This window comes from Sebastes umbrosus, chromosome 1 (assembly GCF_015220745.1).
Source record: "Sebastes umbrosus isolate fSebUmb1 chromosome 1, fSebUmb1.pri, whole genome shotgun sequence".
In the NCBI taxonomy this organism is placed as follows: Eukaryota; Metazoa; Chordata; class Actinopteri; order Perciformes; family Sebastidae; genus Sebastes; species Sebastes umbrosus.
In genome coordinates this window covers 28,305,349-28,322,460 of record NC_051269.1, presented here as the reverse complement: position 1 = coordinate 28,322,460, position 17,112 = coordinate 28,305,349, and the positions used below count along the sequence as shown (strand labels likewise).

Here is a 17,112-nt window from a genome sequence, read left to right as displayed (position 1 = left end):
GTTGTTGCCACAATGACTGAATTCCAGTACATATTGTACAGTTGATTACACGGATAAGATAAGATAAGATAAGATAAGATATACTTTTATTGTCCCCGTTGGGAAATTTTTCCTGGACTCCGTCCACCTGCAGTTACAAACACTAAATGAAAACAACAACAACAAGAATGATAAACGATTCCACATAAGACAGGGAAACAGTTTCACAGAAACCGATGTTTCAACACATACACAGTCCACGTACATAATGGCACATACCATCACACACACCATGACAGGTATTGCACCCAGGTAGTGCACTGCACCGTCTACCGTCTTGCCCATATTGCACAGACAATAGCCCAATATTACACAGATGCAACATATTGCACTGTCCCTATTTCACACATTGCAGTTTACCTAACATAAGTGTGATTTCCCATCAGCCACTGCCTCTCACCCATGTTAAGTGCGTTGAACACAGGGTGAACATCCCCTCCACCATTATCCAGCCTCATTATCACACAGTTAATTGGTGTCTATTATTAACCAGAACACACACTGAACTCTACAGTAGCTCAGGTCAAAGCATAGCACGGGCCCATTCTGTGACACCCTGTTCATTTGACTAAGAAATTACATATAGTCAGTGGTGGAAAGTACTTTTACTCAAGTACTGTACTTATTACAATTTTGAGGTATGTGTACTTTACTTGAGTATTTCCATTTTATGCTATTTTATACTTCTACTCCTCTACATTTCAGAGGGAAATATTGTACTTTTTACTCCACTACATGTATTTGACAGATATAGTTACTAGTTACAAAAAACAAATATATGATCAGTTTATAAAATACACTTTGTTCAAAATTAAACCAGTAGCTGCTCTAGTTTGGCCCCCAAAAAAGTTCATTTAAATTACTGTTTGAATCCCAAAGAGATCAAATTCTCCAACATTTTGCTAAAAATCAAAGATTAGAAAAAGTCAAAAATATTAATAGAAATTTGTCTAGCAGATCTTTGTTTTTTCTTTTCTACCTGATTAGTTATCTCACAACCCCTCAGATTTATTTTGTGACCTTGTGGAGTCTGACCCCAGGGTTGGGAACCACTGAACTAAACTACTGATATAATGTATAATATAATTACGGCTGTCAAAGTTAATACGATAATAACATGTTAACGCAAATTAATTTGAAGGCCACTAATTTATTTTACGATTAATTATGGACAATCATGCGATTAATTGCAATTAAATATTTTAATCGATTGACAGCCCTAAATATTATATATAATATTATATTATAATATATAATATAAATAAAATAATATATAATTCGCAAAACAATTACTTTTACTTGTAATACTTTAAGTGCATTTTGATCATTATACTTCTGTACTTTTACTCAAGTAAGATTTTTAATGAATGACTTTTACTTGTAATGGACTACTAATACATCGTGGTATTGGTACTTTTACTTAAGTAAAAGATCCGAGTACTTCTTCCACCACTGCATATAGTGAATGACATACTGTCAAGGTAAACTGATACCGCAAAACAATAGGCAGGCTATTAAAGAAACGGCTATTGCTTTAACATCTGTTTAAGTGATACACAAAAGGCCTGAGCCTGTTTGTACTTTAAGATACTATAGTGGAACAAGTGACTGTGAAAATCATTGAGATCCACAGCCGGTTGTGCGGGAAAGACTGCCAGCTAGTTTGTCTATTCAAATCTTCAAACACACGTTTGTTTGTTTTCATGAATGAAGGAAATTCTTCTGAACACGGACTCTCTCACTAAAAAAAAGAAAAAGAAACAAGTGCACAACATGATGATGGCTCTTTCCACCTAGGATTTCTCATGTGATGTTAAGTTTCACCTGTTCTTCTACACGGACAGGACATCTCCAGGTATCTAATGTGTGTGTCTGAGGAGACTGAGGCATCATTAGTGGCCCCTACATCCCCCCCTGCTTGGCTCTCTATGTGAAACATAACATTACTCATCCACCCCCGGGCACCTGAGAGCTGCACAGCACCAATCAAGCTGCTGCACTGTGATTCACAGTGTGAGGAGGAGACTTGCATAACAGCCATATTCCTATTTCCCACTGTCATTCCTATAACACAAATAAACCCCCCTATATATCTGCTGCAGTTTCAGGGTTTAGGCTCTGAGAGCAGCTGAGTGTTGGAGAGACCACAGCTTCATTTAGTGTCCACTGATGTCTGAGAGGCTGCACACACACACACACACACACACACACACACATTAGGCCTCAGGGATGACAAACTTGACCCATTTATCTCGACATGAGTGTATATGCTTATATAGCTGTGATGATGAGCAATGTATGACATATTATATGCAGGCAGATAATGTGGATTAAAACAATAATATGGGGTAAAAAAAAAGAAGACTAAAACATGCCAGATCTGTTTATGAGGAAATATGGAAATCATTTAATGATTTCATAAAAAGTAGTGATATTGGTGAGCTTCTACAGGAGGAATAATTAAAATAGGATAAGTAAAAATTCACAATAGTGGTAGACCCTCAGAAGGGAATGGACTCTTGTTTTTGAAAATCTTTTTATTTTATTTATTATTTATTTTCTATATATTTATTTTCTGTTTATGTGTATCTTCATTTTGTTAGAGGTGCCATTTAACTGTTTGATTGTATGATTGATACTGTGAAGCTGTATATTGATTTTGGCCCTGTGAGAAAGGGAAAAGTTAAGAGAGAACGGGGTAGGTGTGTGGGGTATGTTATGTTTGTTAAAGTAAATCCTGTATTGAATATATTGCGTAATAATGCTGATGTTTGTATAACAAACAAAACCCAATAAAAACATTGTTGTTAAAAAAAAAAAAAAAAGCATGCCAGATTACTAACATACATTGTTCATAACGTGTAGCAATGTATGCAAATAAATGTGCAATAAAAAACAACAAGGATAGTTGATGGACAGCTTGAAAAAAGGAGGTAAGTGTGTGTTTTTTTTATCATTTGTTGTAGTTGTGAATGTGGATCAAAATAATAATATGGGGTAAAAAAAAAAGACTAAAACATGCCAGATTACTAACATACATTGTTCATAACGAGTAGCAATCCATGCAAATAAATGTGCAATAAAAAGCAACAAGGATAGTTGATGGACAGCTTGAAAAAAGGAGGTCAGTGTGTGTTTTTTTTTTATCATTTGTTGTAGTCGTGCCATATATATATGCTTATATGGCTGTGATGATGAACAATGTATGACATATTATATGCAGGCAGATAATGTGGATCAAAATAATAATATGGGGTAAAAAAAAAAGAAGCATGCCAGATTACTAACATACATTGTGCATAACGTGTAGCAATGTATGCAAATACATTAGCAATAAAAAGCAACAAGGATAGTTGATGGACAGCTTGATAAAAGGAGGTCAGTGTGTGTTTTTTATAATTTGTTGTAGTCGTGAATGTGGATCAAAATAATAATTTTGGGTAAAAAAAAGAGACTAAAACATGCCAGATTACTAACATACATTGTTCATAACGTGTAGCAATCTATGCAAATAAATGTGCAATAAAAAGCAACAAGGATAGTTGATGGACAGCTTGAAAAAAGGAGGTCAGTGTGTGTTTTTTATCATTTGTTGTAGTCGTGCAGGGATCTACTGCAGCAGCACTGAGTCTCACCAAGCTGACATGGGACAGGCTGTTATAGTGGCTGATGCATGTAAACAATCCACACTTTAACTCCTTTCATTGATGTGTGTAGCTGTGTAGAGAGACCTTACCTTCAGATAGCTCCAGATCCAGCTCCGCCAGCTGGTCCCTGACCTCTTTAGGCAGAGCCGACAGATCGACGCCGCGGTCGGCCATCGTTGGAAGCTCAGCAGCAGCAGCAGCCTGGTGGGATGTTTGTGATATCTGGGATGACTGCAGCAGGTATACAGTCCAGCATGAAGCTCAGAACAACAACAACAACACAAATCAAGATGTAGATGTAGTGGTGGTGGTGTTTACTCCATCTTCGCGACTCCCCGACACCGCCATGACTGTGTGGAGAGATGGGAACAACTCAGCCGGAGGAGTCAGTCATCACGTGATGACCCGGGCTGACGGTGAGGAGCTGTGACAGGACGGAGGAGAGATGAAGAGACGGACTCTCTGCTCCCTCTGCTGCTGCTGGGTTGCTTCTACAGCTGCTGGGAGGAGAGAAACAGCATTCCTCCAGATATACAACTCACCTGCCAGCCGACCCTCAGGTGGAAACGGGTGGAAACTAGCCCGAGTTTGTGCTCTCTCATGAGTTACCATGACACCGGAGGAGTCGCAGAGCTAACGGTTTAACGGTTAACGGTTAGCTAACGGTCCGATTTTTTTCGAAAAAATAACCAGTGTGAACTTTGAAAGTCCTTAAAAGTCTTTAAATAACTCTCACTGTTGTTCTGGAGGTGTTTAAAAAGTCTCTTCTAACCAACTGGATGAAAAATAGTCAGTCTACTGCACAATAAAAGATGAAATAAACGACTTTTAGCACACTTCTCAAGTTGCGGTAATGTTAATGTATCCAACCGTCCAATCAAATCTGGGGTCTCTTAGCAACCTGTGCTCTGGAGCCACGTGCAGCTCTTTAGCTCCTCTCCAGTGGCTTTTTCTTTTTTTCTCGTAAAGTTATGATTTTATTCTCGTAATATTATGACTTTATTTTCATAATATTACGACTTTATTTTCATAATATTACGACTTTGTTTCTCGTAAAGTTATGACTTTATTTTCGTAATATTAAGATTTTTTCCTTGTTAAATTCTGACTTTATTTTTCGTAATATTACGATTTTTTTCTCGTAAAGTTATGACTTTATTCTCGTAATATTACGATTTTTTTCCTCGTTAAGTTATGACTTTATTCTTGTAATATTATGACTTTTTTCTCGTAAAGTTATGAATTTATTTTCGTAATATTACAACTTTTTTCTCGTAAAGTTATGACTTTATTTTTGTAATATTACGACTTTTTTTCTCAAATATCATGACTTTATTCTCGTAATATTTCGACATTTTTTCTCGTATTATTAAGACTTTTTTTTCGTTATATTACGACTTTTTTCTCGTATTATTACGACTTTTTTTCTCGTTATATTACGACTTTTTTTCTCGTAATGTTACGACTTTTTTTTTCTCGTTATATTACGACTTATTTTTCTCGTAATGTTACGACTTTTTTCTTGTAATGTTACAACCTTTTTTCTCGTAAAGTTATGACTTTATTTTCTTAATATTAAGATTTTTATTTCTCTTAAAGTTATGGCTTTATTCTCATAATATTAAGACTTTTTTCTCGTTAAGTTATAACTTTTTTCTCGTAATATTATGATTTTATTCTGGAAATCTCAGATGTTTTTTCCCCTTAATGTGGCCCTAATACTTCGTCGTACATTTACACATTGGCCCTCACTGCATTAGACTTATATACTATATACTTAGACTATAAACTGTGTTACCTTCATCACAATGCCCACATGTTTGCGGCTCCAGACAGATCAATTTGCACAAGGTGGGAAACGTTAAGTTTTATTATCCACAGTTCCACACAGGTTATAATGATGTTAGGCTACATTGTAGTCTATTATTTTAAATTGTCATTTTCACATTATTTTCATATAACACAGTCATACACTGTCAATAACCCTGTAACACCAAAATATTCACTGCTGCCGTTATAGACTATAATTTCACAGTCTTTAAAGCACAATTAAAGCTGAAGAAGGCAGAATTGGAGCAAATAAGACAAAAATATATATAAATAATATTTATAAAACGGTCACTATGTCCCGACAGTAGTGCATGATATAGGTAATCTGAAAAAAAATCATGTCCTGCGGTGTCCTCCTGTGCTCCTAATGGCATCTGCAAGATTTCACAGACTGGAGGAAAACAACCAATCAGAGCCGAGCTGGAGCCTGCTGTCTCTGAGCAGCTGTCAATCATAATTGCATAATTGTTTGTATGCATGTACTTGGGGAAAAATAAATCTGATTATGACTATAATTCTGATTTAAAATATATATATGCTGTTTTATATATAATAATTTGTAAATGTTTCCATGTTGTAGAAAACAAACAAGAATACTTGGTAAACGGGACCTCTCTTACAGCAGGCATTAATTATCATAGTAGGAAAAAGCACACGTGTTACTATACACACTATTGATGGCTCTGTTCTGTTGCTGTGTCCCAGCATGCACAATACCAGGACCCTGAAACTGAAGAAGCTAAATGGATTTCAGCCATAATAAATATTATTATTTACACTTGTGCTTTCCATACTGTGGCCAGTCAAAATGTCTTCAATGAAAAAGGCCTATCGTGCAGTGGACTGAATATTTTTTGACCAGATGGCTAGAAGAGTCTTAAAACTGTAATAACTGCATTTGTGGCAATATGGAGTCGTGTTTCTGGCCATGTAATATTTGACTGAATCAGAACAGTAAAGTTGTGCACGTAAAACCAAAACAATGAGCTGGAAGATGCTACATGAGAGGCAGAAAGTGGGGATAGGTGGAAACATGCTGATGAGCGTTTCTTTTTCATTCATTTATTTTATTATTTGCCCGAGACAACTTATTCATTAGTTGAGACTATACACAAGTATTTTTTTCCCATCTTGAAGCCTGAGTATTTGACAAACTCTCTCCATACAGATATCACAGACATTTTTTCCATGTGGTTCAACCTGTGTTAAACACATAAAAGACATCTACTGTATGCTCTTTAACAAAATAAAAGGGACATACTAATCACATGATGGAAAAAAAAAAGCCTTACTTGCCCACAGAGAAAAATAAACATCTGGCAAAACAATGTTATTAAAAAAAACACACAGAGTGACAAGGGGAAATAAAACCATGATAGTCTTGGAAGTACACTGCGGTATAAAATAATTTGCATTTAAAAACTTAAAATTTCAAAAGAAGCACCTTGCACAAAGTCTACTTCATAATACAAGACAGCTTTTCAAATGTTGGAAAGCACCTTCTCTACAGATGTGCACACATCACCGATCTCATTCTTTCACGAATACTCATCTTCACATTTTCTCTGGTCACCTCATAACTTGAGCTTTCAACTGAAATAGACCAAACCCCTCTCTGCGGCTGGGCTACACACGACAAATAAATGCAAGAACATTGATATTCAATAGAAAAATATATTGCACTACTCTTTTCCTCAACAGAAATGCCAGGGTAAATGATTTAAAATCTATTATGTTTGATTATCATTTAAAGGCCTTCTAAAGCTAACCATTCAAGAGTGTTACATTAGGACTGAGGATGGAATCCTTACATAACAAGGAACATTTTTGCATCAGTAATTTGATGTTTTAAAAACAGAAGAAAAGCAGATCAATAAACAGTGATAGTATGATGAAGCACAAACAAACAGTGGTATTCTTCAGCCTCGAGTAATCCATGCAGTCAGCAGGGTTTGATACATATACGACTAATGTGATGACATCCACTCAAATGGGTTAAAACTGAAAGTAAAATAAGTCAGCTCACGCACTCACGGGGTAAACTGTGTACACATCGATAATTTGGTTTGTTACGCACTCAGCTGACTAAACAGTCATGTGTATTTAAGGAGAATTAACTCAAAAGGGAAACAGACAGAAAACCAAAGGACAGGTTCGAAAAGTAAACATAAAAAGAGCGCAAGAAAAACGTTCCAGGCTGCTTTTTTTTACTGAAATCAGCCAGCCAATCTCTCAGCGTACTTTCACTGCATAAGCAAACATTATGTCGACGACCACAATCAGGCATAAAAATCTTTCATACAAATGAAAAATACAAGTCAGCCTGGAAAACAATCAACCTCATCACAGCCAGCGTGTGGGACTCAAGTTGGACTGAAGCTGCATTTTTAAGTGAAATGAAAATGTACTGATGATTTTGACTTAAAAACTAATTTTTCATCCCAATCTAAAAACATTTTCCGACTGTCACGACTGACGAAATGACCCCAAACCCTGCAGAGTGAGTGTCCGACGTGTTATTCATATTTACATACGGAGAGTGACGAAGCGTCTCTGAACAGGGAGCCTGCTGGGACTGGAGGGTTTGACGGAGGCACTGTGCCGTGTCTGTGTGATTATCATTGGCTGTGAGGGGACGAGAGTATCGTAGTCTGGGGTGGGGGTTTGAGGGCAGGTCCCTCTTTCTCTCAAGCGCTTTGCCCCAGTCCGGCCTCCAAATGCCACTCGAGTTCATACTGGCTATCTGTGTCGGCACATCATCTCGGGGCTGACTGTGGCTGCGTCGCCATGACAACCCCTCCCGGCTGGCCCGATCCCATGCCGGCTAAAACCGACATAGCCACCGCCTCTGCGGCGCGGACGCTCAGCCCGTTGATGGTGGCCCCCGGGCTGGAGGCCGAGGCGGGCGGTGACGGCCCGTGCTGGATGACTGCCGCTGGGGAGCCGATGGGTTCACTGGAAGTATCCCTGGAGGTTTCCTCTCCTCCTGCAGCTAGAGACAGAGACAGAAACATTCACCCTTAAGAGAGGTGAGCGAGTAAAAAGAATGCATTAGATGGATGAGATGATAGATGGATTCCTGACAAAAGAAGTCGTACAGTTGTTCAGCTTTTTCGGGTTACCTAAGAAAGCCGCCTTCTTCTGCATGACAGTGACCGGGCAGTCTTTGTGGGCCAGGAGGAGCTGCTTCAGCTGTGCCACCTCGTTCCTCAGTAGGCCCACTTCATTCTGATGGCAACACAAAAACACACAGCACACAAATCATTCCCAGCGCGACCGATCTGTATGCATATTTAATTTACCGATACAACCCTGGAGGGAAAATGGAAGACTCACCGCCAGGGAGACATTCATGTTGGCGAGATCGTCCGCCTTCTTCTCCAAAGAGTTGACCCAAATCTTTCGTTTTTGCCTGCAGCGGGAGGCGGCCGCCCGGTTTCTCTCCAGGAAGCGCTCCCTCCTCTCGTCGGGGTCCATCTCTGAAGCTCGCCGCCGCCGGCCTCCTGTTGGCTGAGCAGGGGACACCTGGGGAATGAAGGGGGGGGGGGGGCAGTGAATACTTTTAGGTCACATGCATGTCCTGAGTTTTAATTTTTGCTTTTGCTCAAAAGGCACAAGTATTACATAATGTGGCAGACACAGAGGCACTATGTAGAGGCTGAAAGGTTTTCATTCAGCAGTGACAAAACATTTTCTGTCAAGCATCTAAGACTAAAACGCTGAATGCAATACTCATCTTTAACATTGAAATATCAACTTATTAACATTCGTTTAGTGAACATAATAATTATCTCCGCCAGGCAATCATGTATTTGATCGTGTGCGTGAGTTTGTGTATCTGTTTGTCCAGCTAATCTCGCATACTACTGGACCCATCAGCCTAATATTTTTGTGCACATTTATGACTGCATGCTCGAGGACCTCTCATGGTTGCGGTGATTCACAATTTTTGAACACATTTGCATAAGTTTGGAGCGTTATTTAGCCTCCTTCGTGACAAGCTAGTATGACAGAGTATCTTCACTCTAGCTTTAAAACTGAGACCGTTACAACCTAAAAATCCAAAATTGCGTTAATGCGTTAAAGAAATTAGTGGTGTTAAAACACATTTGCGTTGACGCGTTATTATTGCGTTAACTTTGACAGCCCTAATAATAATAATAATAATAATAATAATAATAATATAACCTGCATATTGTCTCCCCTTCATTCCACTACTGACATACACTCCGCTGGACAAACAGCCTGCTCTGTTTAGGTTAAGGGGGCTGAATGTTTGATATTCAAGACAGATTTAGGCTGCAGTATTCTTTCAGGCGCCCATCCGTTCTATAAATTTATGTCAATAAAAATGTTCCCCTTACACTGTAGACATTTATGTGTCTGATCCTAGTTATGTATCTACATGTAAGCTTATGCAACATGCGTATTACCTGGGGCTGGGCAGGTGATGGTGCATCAGAGTTTTGAGTGGGTTGTTGGCTATGTTCCTGTCTCTGGGGGACAGCAGGGTTAGATCCTGCCCCCCCACCAGCCCCATCCTGTGCTCCTGGGCCCTGATGAGTTAAAGCTGCCTTCAGCCGCTACAAAGACACACAGACTTGTAGGTAATCTATCACTAAAAGAGCTGTTAACATTGTGATGCAAATTCCATCATGTAATACGACACATTTTAAGTGTAGAAGCCATTTTACAAATGTAAAAAAAATTGTTTATATAACTGAAAAATATTTTTTCAGAGCCTGCAGCCTACAAAATGATGCAAATATGACTGATCATCTCACCATCTTGGTCTCAGCGTGCAGACTATACCCAGATGGGGAGGATGAGCCACTGCTGGCACCGCCAACTGGAGGTCCTGGGATCCCAGGGATATTAGGCACTGAGTTCACTGGCCTCGCGAGCTCCACGTTACAACAAATACACAAGAGAGAGAGAGAGAAACAGACGGAATATGGTAAGTTTAAAGAAAAATCATTTTAAAATGTATTATGTTTTATCCATGTTTTGAAAATGCCTTACAGATATAACTGAGGTCATCTGCACAGGACTGGGCAGGAGAGGGACTGTCTGCCCGTTGGGAAGCCTCACCAGTGGATAAGCGCTTGTTGGGGAGCTGTTAACAAAATCAGATACTTGTAAATGGCTGCTCCTCCATTCTGTGCCCATTGACAAAATACAGATTAAGAGCCAGGTTGACAACTGACACTCTCTTTAAGTGGTAACTGTGCCAAGCCTCTCAAGTCCCAATGAAACAGCAGTTGGAGCAACAGAATATGTGGGCGAGGTATCATCTTGAGAGGGATTTGATTAGATCTCTCAACAGTAGACTTAACTTAGCGAGTCTGTGCAGAATCGCAGCAATATAGAGCTGTAGAGGAATATTAACCTCCACCCACACCTGCTTCACCTGCGTTGTTGGATCAGGAAGCAGAGGATGATGGAGAAATAAATGAATTAAACCGTAACCAGAAAAACACATTAGTGAGAAAGAGAAAATCCAAACAAAAATGTACCGCCTCACAGTTTTATGTCTTTGCCAACCAGTTAAGTTGCAGTTTACATCCATGTCCAAAATGTCATCACTCTATTATTTTATCTTGTCAGGTATTAATGTTAAATTGTCATAATTAGCATATGAATTCTTGACTTATGGCCAAAAACATGTTTTGTGAGGTCACAGTAACCTTGACCTTTGACCACCAAACTCTAATCAGTTCATTCTTGAGTCCAAGTGGATGTTTGTGCCAAATTTGAAGAAATTCCCTCCAGGCAGTCCTGCAATATTGCATTCACAAATGGGACAAACCTGAGGTCACAGTGACCCTTGACCTCCAAAATCTACATATGTACGTGCGGATGGACAACCCGAAAACATAATGCCTCTGACGATGGCTATCGCCGCCGCGCAGGCATAAAAAAACAAACTGAATCTAATTAAAAACAACAGTGGCCAGCAGTATGCAAGTATACATGTTGTAGTAATTTAACACATGTAAGCTCACAAAATAGTATTTTTAGAGGCATGAGGAGCTAAAGCAGGAGCAGCTCCTGTGTCATACAGCTTAGCAATGATTTCTGTCAAACAGTAGCCTCAGTCGCTGTGGGACTCATGAAGTAAACATGGCCACTTGCAACACCATGTGCTACCAAATACATCTTCTGACCGAACTTTGGATAGTTAGCCTATCTAGACATGTGTGACATCTATATCACCAACTACCCAGGAGCCCAGTGATGGTCACGACGATGGGGGGGTCTAGAGATAACAAAAATTCTACCTACAGAAGACTGAAATCTTTCTACTTATTCTGAGCTAAATTTTCCCACCAAGCTAATATCCAATAACTTCCCAAAGCTGACAATCTTTTGTGTACATTTTCCCAGAACTACTTCAGTCTTAAGATGTTTTGCAAATACGACCCCAGGACTCAAGAAATGCAAACAACAGGAACACACTGATGTTTACCCGAGCTGTCTGTTGGAGGGCGGCGTTTGCGTGATGACAGATGTTGGAGATGGCAGAGTTGGGTGTAGTGCGTCATTGCTCAGGTGAAGGGGAAGAGAACCTGGACGCACAATGGTTGGAGTGGGGGCAGAGCTTTGCACCGGCTTTGTGATAATCTCCTGTTGAAAAAAACAAACAATAATAATAAGATATATCTTCCATTCATAAATATATTTTGTCTGCATGAACAGGGAAACAGTTATTGATGTTCAAGTGGCAAGTCTTAAAGGGTGACTCCATCTGCTTCTTTTCCGGGTTTTTCAAATGGAAACGCCCAGTCCACCGTTAACAAAACGCAGTGACGTAGGTTACCAAAGTACGCTAATCAAAGCTAATCAATAAGGTTATGATTAATGTGAATGCTGACGCTGTGCTAAGTTTTGAGATAACTGAAAGGGTTAGTTCAGATTTTTTGAAGTGTGGTTGTAATGTACTCCCATGTTCTGCGAGGTAAAATTACTGTTTTGTCAATGGAGTCTGGTGGTTTTGAAAAGAGCAATATAACGGCTTCAGTTCCCTGTCGGAAAGGGCTATTTGACGGCGAGGTAAAGTGACTGTAGACGAAGCAGCAGAAAAACATATTTTAGTCACCTAAGAAATGGCCCACCTAAAAAAATCTGTATAAGTTTAAGTGTACCCTTTATTTACAATATTTTCACCGCTTTACCTTGCCATCAAATGACAGGGAACTGAAGCTGTTATATTGCGGTCTTCCAAGCCACCAGACTCCATTGTGAAAAACAATAATTTTAACCCGCAGAACACAGGAGTTGCTGGTCTACTGCTGCATCGATCAGTTAGTTTGTTTGAGTTATTGTGTGACTTTCGGATCCGAGCAAACTTGGCTTTCACACAGCAGTACATTGCTTAGCTTCCATGCCGGTACTCATGTCTGCTTCACCAAACTGGGAGCATACCGACCGCCATCTAAGTTACTGTACGTAATACACTGACTATGGACAAGGATATATGTATATACAGTATACTGTATGTAGCAACATCATCATGCAGAAACTAGCATCAGGTCATGTGGGAAAATGATTTTAGAAAGTCTTGGAAAATAGTATTTTGACGCTAAAACATACATACTTTGACCAAAACCTGTCAAATGTTCAGATTTTAATACATAAGGAACACCACTAGGGAGCTCCAGAATGATATAAAAACCTAAAAAAAAATAATAATAATAGTGGACCCGCCCTTTAAGCAAGAGGAAATCTGTAAACCAGCTTGCTAGCCACACGTAAGCACAGTTTGTGGAAATGCACTGTACCTTGGCTCTCCCCCTTGAGTCTCCGCTGTTGTCTGACATGCTGGAAGAGGAGTCTGGACTTCCTGGAGAGGAAGAATCCACTTGTAAAGGACCCTCATCCTCATCTTTTACTTCAGATGGTGTTTGTAAAGGTGCAGAATGAGCCTGAGAGCAGAAGATGAATATACCCTTTCAGATCATCTAAAATAATATAATGTATCTGATAACCTGAGGAGACCAACAGTGTGGCATGTGCATTTATCCTTTTTTTTTTACTTTTACCGCGTGTTTTGTCCTCTGGTCGTCGTCGTGTGCTTTAGTAAACTCATGTTCAAAGGAGCTGGCTAGCTCATTGAATAGCCCAACCTCCTCACAGTTCTTCAGGAAACGTGTGGGTGTGGGTGTTTGGTCTGCAAAAGAAAAGCATATATTACGTTAGTCAAGAGGGTAACAGGACAGAAATATCTCCTTCCCACAGACATCCCACTAGTACAGCAATACAGGTGTTCAGAGCATTGACAACTTCATTACTCTGCAGTTCAGCTTCATTTAACAAAATACTAATGTAAAAGGTAATGTCATTACCTGCGATGATAACAGAGTCTGTTCTGGCAGGACCAAATTTTAATGTCATTTCATGCTTGTGCTTGTGGACTGACAGATGGTCTTCATTTGTGAATCTCTGCAAAAAATAACAAAACAGATGTACAGAAAATGTAATATAGTATATTAAAGAATATAAAGTGTAGCATCAGTGTGTCTACTGTGATGCCGACAAATGACAAAGAATTCATCAAAATAACTCAATTATTAGATGATGTGAGATGAACAATAGCACCTGCTTTCAGCAGAGATGGTCCACAGTGAGGTACGGTTTGATCATTGTCTACTATTTTGGCATTTGTACAGTAGCTTAAAGGTGGATTCTGCGATTTTTGGAGAAAGATCGTCGATATTTGAACTCAACACCCAAACAAATACACCCCTACCATACGTTAGGATGTGCCAGATTTACCATCCCTCTCGCTCCCTTTGCCTCTCTTTATATATCCATGGCCTTTCCCCTGTCCTGGCTGGAATAGTGTTGTGTAAGGCTAGGCTATATGGAGAAAATCAAATATTACAATATTTTTGATCAAACACCTCTATATCGGTATTGTGACGATATTGTAGGGTTGGTGCTTTTACAAAATATTTACACAATGAGATTTCTGATAAATAATCATCAGTATTGTGGGTATAATGACTAAGTGGGCAAAGGCAAACAATAGAACAGCTAGAATAGTCAAATTACATCACTCTACTGTAATGCCTTTAAAACCAGGAAAAGACAACTCTTATGCCATATTACGATATTATGATATCCAAAATCTAAGACAATATCTAGGCTCATTTCACGATATCGATATAATATCAATATACAGCTCAGCCCTAGTGTTGTGTGGCTCGGCCTAAGCCATTTTGTTTGTCTCCCATTTAAAGAGCCAGGGCTGTGTATGAACACCGGATTATTTCTTTCAGAAGCAGAGCACACCGCGAGGAGATATTCGGATATCGGATTAGAATCGCAGACTTCACCTTTAACTGCAAAAAAGTTCGCTGTAAGCTAAATTGCAGTGAGCCCATGTAATAATAAGAAAGAGGCGACAATTTTTTTCAGATTTCTGGGCTGGATGATCAGAGCTGTCAAATTTAGAGCAAGGGAAAGAGGGTTGTTACTGAGCTATGCACATGAATAAATGCATTCAGAAATCATACCTGCCCACATCCAGGGGCAGTGCATACAAAAGGTCGATCATCCCCCATCTCAGACAAATGTTCTGCAAAAGAGAGCAAAAAAAACAGTATTCATAGATGCATATGGAGGCAATCAAACAGCTTACTAGGACACCATATTCAAGATTCAAGATTCAGGAACAGGCACAATCATGTGAAATGCATTTTGCTGGGAAGCTCCTTTAAATTAATAAGTTAAATTACAATTATAAAAGGAAATACTTTGTACAAGGACATATTAAGAATATATACAGGCATATTAAGAACATATACATTAAGAACATATACAGTATAAGATATATATTTTGTGTGAGAAGGTGTGGTATGAATTATTTATTTAAAAGTCTGATGGCCTTGGGGAAAAAAACTGTTCCTCAGTCTGCTGATTGAATGCTACTGAACGATTCAATAGTGTAACTTGTTATTGATCTATACTGGCTTTATATTGACAACGATTATCCAGAAGAAAATGCTCAAATGTCACTGTCTCTATTATGTTAGCTTGTGTTTTAACATGATAATGTGTTGACCTGCAGCATCAGTCTATAACGTTATAATAACATGACTACCATGCACATGTGCTCACCTGTCACCAAGAAACGAAGGAATCCATATATTACTGGTTGAATGCTACTGAATGATTCAATAGTGTAACTTGTTATTGATCTATACTGGCTTTGACAACGATTATCCAGAAGCAACCAAAAAACGCCCAAATGTCACTGTCTATTATGTCAGCTTGTGTTTTAACATGCTAATGCATTGACCCGCAGCATCAGTCTATAACGTTATAACATGACTACCATGCACATTAATTGCATGTGCTCACCTGTCATCAAGAAGGTAGAAAACACCCAAGTGACAACTGGTTAGGAGGTAAACAGGCCGAAGACTGTGGGCCTGATGGGAACATTTGTTTCGGTCTTGGGGACTAACGATGAGGCAGCAGAGCCAAAGCAAGCTACCCTACACTGTCATCAAGACATCAGCGGTAGCTGGCAACCACTGGAGGTCGTTGGGCCATGTAGCTAGTTAGTGGATAGGTTGAACACTCACAGTGCCAATTATTATGCTAGCTGTGACTCTATGAGAGATGGGCCTCACAGCTAGCATCGCTAACTACACCAACAGACTCTGTTTCAGTAACCTGACAGCCGTGTCATTATGAGGAACGTGTCAGCTAACATCATGGAGACTAATAAACACGTAAGGGAGGGGCGGATACGCCTCGCAAAACGAAAATAGTCACAGTCACAACACAGCTAAGCTAAGCTAAGCTAAGCTAAGCTAACTGCTAACCGTTGAACTTAGCAGCCGAACGTTAGCACGCTAATGCTAATGCTAAAGCTAAAGGAAGCTAATGATACTAACCTAAGATCGCGTGGGAACATCACACGTTTCGCGGTTAATTAACTGAATATATTTGGAAAAAAATGTCACATTTGTTTACGTTAGATGATCCGTAATGTGAGTGAACTCACCCGGTCGGTTCCACAGCCTCTGGACGGCCCCCTCCCTGCTCCGCTGCTCCGGACGGTGCTGCTCTGCTGCTACTCGTTGTTGACACTCTGACACCTCCATCAGTAGCAGCCAGTATCGCGAGAGCTGGAAAGCACGGGGGAGTGTGACGTTACATATTTTACGTAACATGGTTGACGTCGATACGTGATACCGAATCCACTGGTATTTAACCGGAATCTTTACATATCCTTAGACTTTTGCATTAATTTACCACTTTTACCTCATAGGATATATATATATATATATATGTGTATATGTGTACATACATATATATATATATATATATATATATATATGTGTATATGTGTACATACATATATATATATATATATATATATGTATGTACACAAATATATATATATGTATATATATATGTATATACATATATATATATATATATATATATATATATATATATATATATATATATATATATATATATATATATATATATGTATATACATAATGTTTTAAGGTTATTTCCGGACATTACTTGGCAGCTCCATTAACAAACGTTACATTCTAGTGTGGCACGACAT

At 39.1% G+C, this 17,112-nt stretch overlaps 2 protein-coding genes across 7 annotated transcripts in view; both read right to left on the bottom strand.

Annotated features, from left to right (window-relative positions):
• Positions 1-4,537, bottom strand: part of dip2bb (disco-interacting protein 2 homolog Bb) — a 47,974-nt gene extending 43,437 nt beyond the window's left edge. For all 3 annotated transcript variants that reach the window (XM_037760453.1, XM_037760537.1, XM_037760612.1), the window contains exons 1-2: positions 4,005-4,537; positions 3,776-3,887 (exon numbers count right to left, since the gene is read on the bottom strand). In XM_037760453.1, the coding sequence (XP_037616381.1) occupies positions 3,776-3,887; positions 4,005-4,034 (142 nt within the window). In that variant the 5' untranslated portion in view covers positions 4,035-4,537. The remainder of the gene's footprint in view (positions 1-3,775; positions 3,888-4,004) is intronic.
• A 2,025-nt stretch (positions 4,538-6,562) lies between these two features.
• Positions 6,563-16,686, bottom strand: atf7b (activating transcription factor 7b). 4 transcript variants are annotated; one of them, XM_037776555.1, is made up of 12 exons: positions 16,534-16,686; positions 15,035-15,096; positions 13,862-13,958; positions 13,553-13,686; positions 13,298-13,441; positions 11,986-12,143; positions 10,539-10,632; positions 10,301-10,420; positions 9,950-10,099; positions 8,853-9,041; positions 8,639-8,744; positions 6,563-8,508 (listed from the first exon to the last, which is right to left on the bottom strand). In XM_037776555.1, the coding sequence occupies exons 1-12, from the start codon at positions 16,631-16,633 to the stop codon at positions 8,273-8,275; spliced, it is 1,590 nt and encodes a 529-aa protein (XP_037632483.1). In that variant the 5' UTR covers positions 16,634-16,686; the 3' UTR covers positions 6,563-8,272. The 4 variants fall into 4 exon arrangements, with proteins under 4 accessions (XP_037632483.1, XP_037632485.1, XP_037632484.1 ...); XM_037776557.1 differs by having other exon boundaries at positions 9,950-10,072; XM_037776556.1 differs by having other exon boundaries at positions 13,559-13,686.
• Between the last annotated feature and the right edge of the window lie 426 nt (positions 16,687-17,112).

What these genes read in the sequence shown, in the direction of transcription:
- atf7b (XM_037776555.1), bottom strand. Translation starts at nt 16,633, where the DNA reads ATGGAGGTGTCAGAGTGTCAACAACGAGTAGCAGCAGAGCAGCACCGT. An exon ending in CTGCCCCTGGATGTGGGCAG is followed by an intron (nt 13,959 to 15,034) that starts GTATGATTTCTG and finishes TATTTTTTGCAG; the next exon opens with AGATTCACAAATGAAGACCA. An exon ending in AGATGACCTCAGTTATATCT is followed by an intron (nt 10,421 to 10,538) that starts GTAAGGCATTTT and finishes TGTAACGTGGAG; the next exon opens with CTCGCGAGGCCAGTGAACTC.